Source organism: Xenopus laevis, chromosome 1S (assembly GCF_017654675.1).
Source record: "Xenopus laevis strain J_2021 chromosome 1S, Xenopus_laevis_v10.1, whole genome shotgun sequence".
In the NCBI taxonomy this organism is placed as follows: Eukaryota; Metazoa; Chordata; class Amphibia; order Anura; family Pipidae; genus Xenopus; species Xenopus laevis.
In genome coordinates, this window is record NC_054372.1 from 198,156,394 (window position 1) to 198,169,315 (window position 12,922).

A 12,922-nucleotide genomic window follows, 5' to 3' on the forward strand; every position below is an offset into this window, starting at 1 on the left:
AGACACAACGTTGCAGAGTGGGAGTTTCTACGCTGGAGTTTAGTGTAATCCATGTGTTTCTAAGCACCATTTGTGGATCAGCTTTTGGAAATCAGGTCCATCTGAGGCCAATCACACAAGAGCAGCGACATACAGAGGTATTTGTGCAGCCACAATCTAGAATTTATCAAAACTATACGGGTTTCAGCTGATACAAAACATGTGCAGGAGATGACTTAATGGTGTTATTTTAGCTTTGTTTCCGTGTCTGGAACATCAGAGGATCTGGGTATTGTGGTGCCTGTTAGGCTGAGATCTATGGAAGAGAAGCTACTGAATGATGTACATGTGTAAGTACATTTTGTACACCGGGCTACAGGCGCCTGTCTGATAGGAAACTTCTGAAATGCAAAGTTTGATGTCTCCTTTGATTTAAAAGTCGTCTGTTCACGGCAGCCTCGGAATGAGCCCTCCCTCTTCCTTTTCTTTCAATCTTAATTGACTGACTTTCTTCTTCTCTAGTTCCTGCTCCAGTGGAAACGTTCTCTTTGTGGCTCTGTTTTTTTCTCTTATAATGTACCAGGTATATACAAAGTAATAGTGCCCAGAAGTGAGAGAGGAAGGGCCCTGTTTACTAAGAGAAATGTTAGGCCCCAACATAATAAAATGTTGTCCATCAGAAATGGCTTATGACTCTCCAGCTGTCCACCATCGCCTCAAAGTGCACCCAAAGATTCTGGTAACCTCCCATTTTTATTTTATGTGGTGTCTGTGTAGGAATCTCCTGCAATGTTTGCTCCCTGACTTTGCTGCTATATCAGCCCCAAATCTTCTGGGGAGGTTCCCACTAGATGTTGAGATACAAGAGCATTAGTGAGGTTGGGCACTGATGTTGGGGATCAGGCTCACAGTCTGGGTTCCAGTTTATCCCACAGGGGTTGAGTTGAGTTGGGTTGAGTTCAGGGCTCTGTGCAGTCAGGTTCTTCCCATCTCAGCAAACCCATTTTGTATGAACCTGGCTCTGTGCATTTCATTGTGCTGAAATAGGAAAGGGCCTTCCTCAAAAAGTAGAAAGCCTTAAGGTTTCACTGAAACCAGGGGCCAAACAATGGAAACTGCCCCAGCCCATTATTCCTCCTCCACCAAGGTTTACTGTTGGAACTATGCATTCAGGTAGGAAGTGTTCTCCTGGCATCTTCCAAAGCCCAAGCTTTTCCCTTAGATGGTGAAATGTCACCCTAGAGGATGTTCCTTCCCAGCTTCAGACTCCAATGTTGGCTCCATTACACATGGTGATGTTAGGCTTATTTGCTTCTGGTCCTCCATAAAAACCTCCCTATTGATAGTTTCTGTGCTGACATTGCTTCCGGGACTCAGTGATCTGCTTGAGGACAAGGAATTTTAGATCTTTTGGCTAAACATATGTCTGGATACTTTTGTCAGTGTAGTATATCAGGTTACTATGGTTCCCATAGTTTTATGGAAAATATTGCCTTAGATCTGTTGAGCCTAGTCAATCATGATTGTGGTATATCTGTACATTATGGGACAAAGGGTCACCCGTGACAACAATGGGTAGATTATGGTTAAGGCAAGGTCTATTCCAAACCTACTGTCCCTCAACAGCCAGGTCCAAGTCTTCACATAAACTCGCAAAAATTATATTTCATACGGTGTCATTTTGGCATGAAGCTCCAATTTGTCCATCTTTATTGTTATGCCCTAATTAGCTTAGCTGCTCTCATTTCACTTGCAGCAGTGCAGACCATAAACTAACTAATTTTTTGACCCACAAAACATTTCTGACAAAAGTTATTTCCTAACGTTTCTTGTCTTACTGTATCAATCTTCCCCTACTGCCTTTATCTTGTCCTACTGTCTTCATCTTGTCCTACTGTCCCCATCTTGCCCGACTATATCCATCTTCTCCTACTGTCTCCATCTTTGCCTACTGCCTCCATCTTCCCCTACTGTCTCCATCTTGCACTACTGTTCCCATCTTGCCCTACTTTCTCCATCTTGTACTACTGTCTTCATCTTGCCCTACTGCCTCCATATTCCTCTGCTGTCTCCATCTCGCCCTACTGTTCCCATCTTTCCCTACTGTCTCTGTCTTGACCCTCTGTCTCCATCTTGCCCTACTGTCTCCATCTTGTCCTACTGTCTCCATCTTGTCCTACTGTCTCCATCTTGTCCAACTGCCTCCAACTTCCCCTACAGTTTCCATCTTGCCCTTCTGTTCCCATCTTGCCCTACTGTCTCCATCTTGCCCTACTGTCTCTATCTTGTCCTACTGTATCCATGTTCTTCTACTGTTACCATCTTCTCCTACTGTTGCTATCTTTCCCCCCACTGTCTTCACCTTATTCTACAGTCTCCATCTTTCCATACAGTCTTCATCTTCCCCTACTATTGCCAACTTCCTCTACTTTTGCCATCTTCCACCAACAATTGCCATCTTGCCCTAGTATTGTCTGTTACATCTGCTGCTTTAGATCCCATTTTGTGCAGGTCCTTGGATTGTCACCTCTTTTTAGATCCCCTAAACAGTTTGGTATATAAAACTGTATGCAAGTCATTTATTAAGCTATATGGCGGGCAATACACATACAAGTAACCGGGTGTTATCCACTAACAACTGCAACATTTTTAATGAAACCAGAGCCAAAGAGCACCACACAGACGTTTCAGGCCATTGTAAAAAAAAGTCCTTCTCTACCTTCTCTACCTGGATTATTCACTGATGGCTCACAATCCAAAGACTGTCTCTCCAGACAGATCATGTTCCTGTTATGTTTCATCCAGTTATTTACAAGTCTGTCCAGAGTCCAAGGCCATTATTGAAAAGTCTATGAATATTACATGTGGCTCATTCCTGGTGGGGCATTTGCCAAATAATAGGAGAAAGATGAGAAGCGGTGCCCCTTTGTTCAGTCTAGTATTTAATGTAACATAAGGTGTATATATAACGTACGTTACACAGTACATAAATATTACCACGAGGGATCAGACTTCATGTAGGATAAAGACTGTACTAGGTCACATGCCCTCATTCATTTTCAGGAAACCGTAAAATTAAACTGAATTAGATCCAAAACCTCAACAAGAGGAACCAAAGGGTATGAATTTTATAAACTATACTAAGAGTGAAATGTTTCAGACAATGGAGACAAAAAACTAATACTTTGATATGTGAAGCACATTTTCAAAGAACAACAATATTGATGCTGTTTATGGTATTTAAAGGGACAGTGTGTCTATAATTATTGCTGCTTGTTACAGGGGAATAGCTACAGTAATAGCATCTGTCCTTGTTTGACTCAATCATGCTGTGATAATGCTTTAACTGTGTTGAATTGATGGCTACATTGTGCAGTCAGTGTGTTGGGCTTCCATCTAGCCAGGAGGCCATTTATGTCCAACTGTTTGATTTGATTATGCAAGATGGAGTTGACCCAGACCCATGAGGTTACAGTGGGCTCCAACCTTTACAATATGGTAATGGCTTGTAGGAAAGATGACTTGTAGAAAAGTTGGGTTCCATAGATTCTTCCTCAGAGTAGTATAATTTAATGGCAGCCAGAGAACCTTCTGCCCCTTCTGTACTAAGGCTAAATGAGCTTAGCTCCCTGACTGGTGCCACTTTGCTATCATTGTATGGGGCTCATACATCTCATCTACTTTTGTGGTGGAACTCATGGCAGCTCAGTTTAATATTGTCGGCTCTATGAAATGACCTACATGTCCTTCTCCATAGGGAGGCCTTTCTCTCTGCCTTGTATGGGTTTTCATATTAAGTAACGTACCACTGTTATTATGACACCCATTCCATATAGTGTGCAGAGAACAAAGAATAGCTTTATACATACTGACAATCCTGTACATCATCAAATAAAAAGGACGTTAGAGCTCAGCACTGTCGATCATTATTAACACCTCATGTTTGACTGCTCAAAGGAATTGATCTGATAAACAATAGTAGAAGAGGTTGAAATTGTTATTCTAATGCCCAGCCAAACACATGGGCAACTTCCCACTGTCCACCTTGGTAGACTAAGCGACTGAGTAACTTAATGAATTAAGTGCTTATGCCGATGTTGCTATTGGTCGTATTCGAAGCTTCTAGTGTATTCTCAGTTTAAAACGGCAGCATCACTGTATATAAATGAAAATGATTGGGTTGTAATTGTCACAGCAATTATTCCTACCCAGCGCTTGTATACCTTCCGTCTATTATATATAATGATTGCTTATAGATTCTTTGATTTGTTGTATTGATTCTGTTCGGTTATTCCTATCCAGCCCTTGTATAAATGCCTTCTGTGGAGTCCTGGAACCTTTTTTAGTTGGAGTATGTTTGCCGTATACTCTCTGATAGAAGAAAATGTTGATTTATTCGGTTCAGTTATTCCTATCCAGCGCTTATTTTTCTTTGGGCTGGGACAAGACCTAAATTTACACTACAGTATTTTTACTTATATACTCACAATTACAGACATCTTTGTTTTGTTTTTTGTTTTTTTACACTTTTTTGCAATGAGAACAAATAGGAGAGGCCATACCGGCATAAATATAAATTGTACTGGGTGATGAAATAGTCTGGTAGTGCCAATAAGCCAATAAGATTTCTACCTACAGCACTTTGGCTCGTGCCTCCACTCTCTCGTAGCCAGGCGGGCTATTTGTGTCCCTTTATGAAATGTGGTTCTTGTGATTGGTGTTTAGACTGTATATGGGTGCTACCTCTTAGGATACCGCAACCTACAATTTAGCCATGAGCATCCATATCCTCTCACTTCCCGCATGTCCCTCCCTCTTCAAATCTCATCCCTAACGGCCTCTCTAAATGTTTCTCCCTCACTATTAACCTTCGGCTTGTTAAGCCCCCACATTGCTTCATGTCTTGACAGGTTTTGTGAGTTTTGACAATCCTGCCAGTGCTCAAGCTGCCATCCAGGCTATGAACGGCTTCCAGATTGGCATGAAGAGGCTGAAGGTGCAACTGAAGAGACCGAAGGATGCCAACCGCCCTTACTGAGACTTTGTGAGGGCCTCTGAAACAAGGACTAGCACAGGTCAGTGACCCAAAAGCATGGTACTTTATAAAGGCACCAAAGAGAGAGAGAGAGAGCTTGAGCCAAACACATTCTATGTATGAGATCTTACAGGTGCACTGGTCAATATGTATTGTTAGTGTGCAGTAAGGTTATCAGTACTGGTATGGCACGGGGATGGACAGTGTGGAAGTAATTCCATGCTATAGCTTGAAGATCCCTCAGGCTGAGGAACGATGGTTTGCTGAGACCACAAACTGTTCCCATCACATAATATCGTTCACAATGATTGACCAATGATGATCCAAGATAAGTACTGGTACCCAGTAAAGAAGCAACCAAAAACCAAGGGAGAACAACACTTTACAGGACTTACATTGATCCAAAGTGCTTGACTGCAAGGACCAACATTTGAGTTGGTTGTCCATCCAAGACATTGGTCCTTTCCATGAATAATATTTTTTATGTTTATAAGATCTGTGAAGTGCAAATCTCTCTAGTTTTTGAGCATTTCTTCACTGACCAGGTACATTGGCTTCTATACTCTATACGAAAGAATCTTACTCTACTACAGATGTCATTTAGAAGCTACTTTCCAAGTTGACGTATTCTGCTTTATACATTTATTTTATTACCTTCTTTATGTTAGAAAAATATTGTAGATATTCCTCGCAAGGAGCAGACACTTTGGCGTTTTATAGAGATGCTTTTGGTGCTGGTCTCAGGGGCGTTGCAAGTTGACTTCGTTGACATATAGACTGAGGATATTCTAATGGGCTTATTGGTAATGATGATTGGAGATGTCTGTGCAAAAGGATGAGTAGACGTGTATGCTGTACCTGGAGCTTTGAGTTGAACTGTTGGACTTTTTGATGAAGCTGAACTGATTCAATCGACTGATTTATCTTTTATCTGTATTTAAAAATATACTGGAGTGTTACTTCTGCTCCATGGGACATACCATTTCTCACCTGACCCACTTGAGATGGACAGACTGGCCCGGAGCCCTGGCAGAACATTTGAGAACAAACAATTGTGGGTTGTGCCGGCTCTGGGGGGGGTACAATAGGATTGTCACCTGCCTGGTTTTGACCCGGGCAGCCCAGGTCTTTTTGAAGGTCTGTCTGCGTCAAAACTGACTTCCTGGTCTTCCAAATTCGGAAAAACGGGCAGGATTTCCTATGATAGACATGGCGACCAGCAGAAATGGTTAAAGGGGAACTCCACTGAAAATCTGCAACTTTGAGATTTCAGTTAAATAGTGTCTGTTTATCCCTTCCAGTTCTCTGGTTCTTCATCATGAAACAACACGGCAAAAGTCAGTAGGTCGCTTAATCAGCTAGCTAATCTGCTGCAGAAGTCAGAAGTAGCAGAGCAGAGAATATAAACAGGCAGACATAGCTCCGCCCCTGAAACAATGACCCGCCCCAATTGTGTTGTGGCTCCGCCCCTGCCTGGCATTCCATGGGACAGAAGGTGGCAACCCTTGGGTATGGTCAGTGGTGGAACTGCAGGGGTGCAATCTCAGCAGGGCCTACACCGACAGGAATCCGGCCCAGACTGGAATCCGGAGTGGGGCCCAGACCTGGGTGCTCTAGTTACGTTACTAGGTACAGTCACACCTAACGACGGTGGAGCACGGGATCGCTGCCTTTCTAATAAGCTCAATAGTCCTGCTTGTTTGCTAGTGGCTCCGTGGGCTCCCAGGCCCTGATCTTCCTTCTCAATAATCCAATTTAAAGCAATGATCAATATTAGTGAGGGCATCTGTCTGCGGCCGTAGCAGAGACCAAGCGTCCCTTTAATAAATGATCCTCATTAAATTCAGCTGGAAATATAACTCGGGAGAGCTGGGGCGCAAGGCAGCGAATAAGCACAGGCCTTTAGTAGCTCCCACTAGTCATTTGTTCTATCGGGCCCAGGACCCGGCCCTTGTTTTCTGACATTTTTATTTGGTTATAGGGACAGATAATCAATCATTGCTATATATATATATATATATATATATATATATATATATATATATATATATATATATATATATGCAGAACAAACTCTGATGTGTAAACATTTACACACAATGAGTATCAGGCTTGGAGGTACGTTTTGATTGAATAAACTAGTTGTATTGCCAAATAGAGTCTCCTGTAGGTGCCAGTCCACATAGGGGCTACCAAATAGCACTCATTTGCCATCCCAGGGATGCTTCTGTTGCTCCCCAACTCTTTTTACATTTGAGTGTGGCAAATGGGAAAAAAAGGTTGGGGGCCCTGTACTATACCCTGGCACTGACCTTTGTAGTGTAGGGGCCCCTCTAACCAAAACAAATTCCACCATCTCTCCCTACTATACCTGCTATCCCACAGTCACACTCCCTTCCCAGAGACTATTATCCACTGTTACTATAGACACATCTCTCCCTACTATACCTGCTATCCCACAGTCACACTCCCTTCCCAGAGACTATTATCCACTGTTACTATAGGCACCATCTCTCCCTACTATACCTGCTATCCCACAGTCACACTACCTTCCCAGAGACTATTATCCACTGTTACTATAGACACCATCTCTCCCTACTATACCTGCTATCCCACAGTCACACTCCCTTCCCAGAGACTATTATCCACTGTTACTATAGGCACCATCTCTCCCTACTATACCTGCTATCCCACAGTCACACTACCTTCCAAGAGACTATTATCCACTGTTACTATAGGCACCATCTCTACCTACTATACCTGCTATCCCAGAGTCACACTACCTTCCCAGAGACTATTATCCACTGTTACTATAGACATCATCTCTCCCTACTATACCTGCTATCCCACAGTCACACTCCCTTCCCAGAGACTATTATCCACTGTTACTATAGACACCATCTCTCCCTACTATACCTGCTATCCCACAGTCACACTACCTTCCCAGAGACTATTATCCCACTGTTACTATATACACCATCTCTCCCTACTATACCTGCTATCCCACAGTCACACTCCCTTCCCAGAGACTATTATACACTGTTACTATAGGCACCATCTCTCCCTACTATACCTGCTATCGCACAGCCACAGTACCTTTCTACTGAGTGTTATCCCCAATGCATATACAGTACATATACAGTATACAGACCTATTGATGCACTTACACATGTATACAGTTATAGATACACATACTGAACTATCTGTAGCCTTCTATATTATACGTGTCTAAGAAGTCATCCAAGCTCCAAGACATTAATAGAATACACAAGGTGAAGCCTTGCTAGGGATCTTGAAAGGGGCATAACTATGCTTGCATCCCTCAAGTTAATGCCCTTTTTTAAGACATTACGTTACTTGCATTAGTAGCAATTGATTGACACTGCCTAGAGTTGTACAGTCAGTTATCCACAAAAATTCCAATTACTGTATTTCAATTAAGAAGTTCCCAAACATACAAATCTGCAGAGCTGTGGAGGCATTGCCCTAGAGGGAGTACAATAAAACATACGGATAGTATGAGGTACTATACCTGTTGTTGTACAGATATTATTTTCCTAACCCTGAGTTGAGACAAATGTGCTAAAATTACAACACTTTTAGGTTGAGCAGTGGTGGAAATTTCATTTTCTAGAAAAAGAAACACCATTTTTACGATTTTAGTGTTGTTACATGTTATTCCAACAACAGCCCATGAAAGTCAGTTTGCTGTTAATACAACAAATAATAAGGGAAAGATCATGTGACATAGAGCAGCGCGGCACGGCCAGTTATAGGGCTGACATGGAGGTGCTGCGTGTCCTACACATGTTCATTCCTGAATATTTGCATCTGCAAGAATAAGAAATATTAGGAATGGAGTATTTTACTGCCTTGGGTGGGTTATAGGCTCTTATATCTCTACTGATGGAACAAGGTACCTACTGAGTTTATTTATTGGGTACGAGTCTGCCCAGCATGGCCTTGTGTAATCTATGAGACTGCAGGCTGGTGCTGTGTATCAAGGTTATTTTGGAATGTTACTCATGTGCCTGTTGAGTGTGAGTTGGGTCTGGTTGACTCTTTGACCGTCTGGCTCTCAAACAGAACATGGATATTTGCCACTGTGAAATGTTTTCATCCTTGTTCTCTGTTCTCCATGCTCCCGTCTGTCCGTGTGTCCTCCTGCCTCGCTCTCATTCTTTTCTGTTAGATTTCATTTCTGCGCTTTTTGTTTCATTGGACTACGTTTATTTTCTCATATCTCACACTCATTGTTCAACTGATCTGTGTGTGTTGCCTTAATGACTCTTCACCCTCCTTCTTTCTCCTTCCCACCCTTTGCCAAAGAAAAATTATTTAACCAAACTAAACACAGACCAAAAGAAAATCTTTTCTTTTTTTTGTCATTCAACCCAATCCCAACCTAACCAGACCCAACACGGTCTCGGGCCGAAAAAGTTCACGTATTGACGTGAGAACGGAGAAAAGAGCCCCCAGTCCGTAAGTTCAACCAACTAGAAGTTCCAGGTGTGAAATGATGGCGTCATGTAACAAGCTAATGACATGGTTGCATGACACGCCGTTGAGTATCGTGGAGGTGCTGTGATTAAAGCATTATTCTTGGATGTTGTATCAGTTGATGATTGGCCAGTCATGATCACATGTGCCTTTTTTGTTGTTCTGAATATTATTTGTCCTTTTTTTTTTGTGCTGCCACAAATATTTTGCTGTGCCCATTCTGTTTTCTTGGTGCTTGCAGTGATATTATGTTCTTTTATTTCCTTGTCCAAGCGTGCTTTTTATGCTTCTTTGGTGTAATGTACTGTAGATGAAACAAATATATATACTTGTGACAACTGTGTGTCAAACTATTACAGATAATCAGAGTAACACAAATATTGTTGTGGTTGGTTATTATTGCACTTGAAAATATTGTGGTTTTGGTATATTTCTATATATTTAACAAGAATTTTTGGGGGGGCCTTTTTCAATTGACACTTGCTTGGAAACCATGATTATTAAAAGCCAATTGTTTTGGCTCAGTTTATGCAATATTATGCTACTTATACACAATCCTTTGGTTAAAGGTGCAGTCCTACCTATGACTGAATGCCCTTATATGAACAGAACTGAATGACAAAACTCAAAATAGTAGCACAAAATCCTCTATTCATACATTTAATTTTCTATATCTATAAACCAAAACATAAGTCGGGATCTACCAGTAGATCTTGAGCCGGTGAGTACCATATCACTATAGCCTCCTTTATGTCGAGAAATATTAATATAGTAAACATTTGGGATCCCTTATCTGTAAACCCATATCCAGAAAGCTCCAAATTACAGGAAGGCCATCTTCCATCGTTTCTAATTGAGCAAAATACATTTTTTTTCTATTTAATAATAACAGAGCAACTTCTACTTAATCCTAACAAAAAAACATGAATTCATATTGGTGGCAAAACAGTCCTATAAGGTTTATTTTAATGTTTAAATTTTTATAGTAGAAATGAATGCCCTTATATGAACAGAGCTGAATGACAAATAAGTTAAAAAACTCAAAATAGTAGCACAAAATCCTCTATTCATAAATTTTATTTTATTTTCTATATCTATAAACCAAAACATAAGTCGGGATCTACCAGTAGATCTTGAGCCGGTGAGTACTATATCACTATAGCCTCCTTTATGTCCAGAAATATTAATATAGTAAACATTTCGGATCCCTTATCTGTAAACCCATATCCAGAAAGCTCCAAATTACAGGAAGGCCATGTTCCATCGTTTCTAATTGAGCAAAATAAAAAAAATTCTATTTAATAATAACAGAGAAACTTGTACTTAATCCTAACAAAAAACATGAATCCATATTGGTGGCAAAACAGTCCTATAAGGTTTATTTTAATGTTTACATTTTTTTAGTAGAATTAAGGTATGGTGGGATATCTCCATCATAAAATTCGGTGAACCCCTGCCCCAATTTTAATATGAAAATTAAAATAAAATAGAATGTTTCTTTTCTGATAAAACCTGTAAGATGTATTGTATTTTACCATGTAAATGACTCATATGGTTATTACATGGTTTCGGATTATTTACGAATTAATTTTACATTGGAAATTTTCTTTTTTTTTTTTTTTTTTTACAAAATGCTAAATTTCAATGACAATTCTTTAACAAATGGGGGGATTTTGTAGATTAAAATATAGAGATTTATCATGGTTCTATACAAACCCCCCAAGGGGCTGATCTCATTTGATTTGGGATTCATGTTTGGGGAAAGCAGTGGATTACATGAATTACTCTTTTTTTTGTGGATTTTTATTCCACAAGTATGTTTTTTTCAAAAAATTAAAGCCTGGTCTATTTTGGGAGGGGCGGAAGTCATAGAAAAAAAAACATTGGTCGAAAAATGGATCAATATTTGAAAGATCTAGAATTTGTTTCCAATTTTTCTCATCACTTCCCAGCCGGAATCACTATAAATGAGCCCTCCCACCTGCAGGGCAATAGGAACCATTCGGATATCTTCAATAAAAAATTCTAGGACTGGAACTTTAAACCAAATGTAGCTTTAAAAAAAAAAAAAAAAAGTAAATCATTACAGAGGAAAGTATAAATAATCTGTATTTGCAACTGAAAAAGGGTCCTTGACAAATGTTATTTTTGTTCTTTTTATTTTTTCGGTGTTGTAATTGTTTCACTGCTGTGTATGGTTTGCCGTCTGTTGAAGCAACAGTGTTGAAAACCTGCCAGCATGGATTGATATTCCGCATGACAAACACACTAAAGTGGCTCCGCTCTCAGCTCCGGCTTCTTGATGTTATAAATCAAAGAGTGTTGAGAAGAAACCAGCTTGCTAGCGAGAGATAAGGGTTTTCAGGAGCTAATCCTTAATGATTAGGCATCCAGCTCAAATGCCAAGCTCACCCTCATCATCATTACACCACTGGGGGAAAATGGCTTATTTTTCCTTCCATAATTAGTTCTGATAAATACCTGGTTTTGTTTTTAATCATTTTTCTACTTACGGGTGGAGGGAATCATTCTCAGGTCAGGGCAGATAATCCACACATTTTTTTGCTTCAACAATGATTGTGTTTTCATATATAAATTCATGAAATATTCTTATACATAAATGTATTTACAAAAAAGCCCCAGTATTTCAAACAGTATCACATCGACATCGACGTGTAACATGTTTGGTGGCCATAGACCCTTCTTCTCATAGCTTCTGCCTTCCCATATTTACGCTTTCCTGAATTTTATAGAAAAAAAAATCTAGAGAGAATAAAATTACAACATTTCATCAAGGATTTTCCACTTTAAATACAATTCCTAATTACTTATTGGTTGACCCATTAGATCCAGAAGACAAATGAGAAATTTTGTCGGACTGTGGAGCACCCTCTTACATTTCATATCGGGCAGATCAAGCAAAATTCGAATCAATAAAGTCTTGCATCAATACAAATTTGTGTTTCTCAATGAACACAATGAAATGGAAAATGCAAAAATTGGCATAAAAAATCTAGAGTTCTAGGTTAAAAAAATTGAATTTTTCAAGTAAAATTTTCAAAACTTGTTCAAATTTAGCAGACTCACTAAAAATGAAAGTGAAAATTATTGGGTTTTGCAGGGTTTTTTACATTTTAAAGCAACAAAGTTTTATGTTTTTTTCTTCAAGGTTTTCAAGTTTTTTTGGAGTTTGAAATTGGAAAATGATAAAATGGGCAGATCAAGCAAAATTCGAATCAATAAAGTCTTGCATCAATACAAATTTGAGTTTCTCAATGAACACAATGAAATGGAAAATGCAAAAATTGGCATAAAAAATCGAGAGTTCTAGGTTAAAAAAATTTGAATTGTTCAAGTCAGATTTTCAAAACTTGTTCAAATTTAGCAGACTCACTAAAAATGAAAGTG

The 12,922-nt window shown here is 39.8% G+C and overlaps 1 protein-coding gene across 13 annotated transcripts in view; it reads left to right on the forward strand.

The window, feature by feature from the left end:
* Positions 1-12,922, forward strand: part of LOC108705540 (CUGBP Elav-like family member 4) — a 614,898-nt gene that overhangs the window by 598,921 nt on the left and 3,055 nt on the right. For 11 of the 13 annotated variants that reach the window (XM_041580671.1, XM_041580660.1, XM_041580665.1 and 8 more), the window contains one exon: positions 4,890-5,054. The exons of the other annotated variants lie outside the window; for them this stretch is intronic. In XM_041580671.1, coding sequence (XP_041436605.1) covers positions 4,890-5,017 — 128 coding nt within the window. In that variant the 3' untranslated portion in view covers positions 5,018-5,054. The remainder of the gene's footprint in view (positions 1-4,889; positions 5,055-12,922) is intronic. 13 annotated transcript variants of the gene reach the window in all.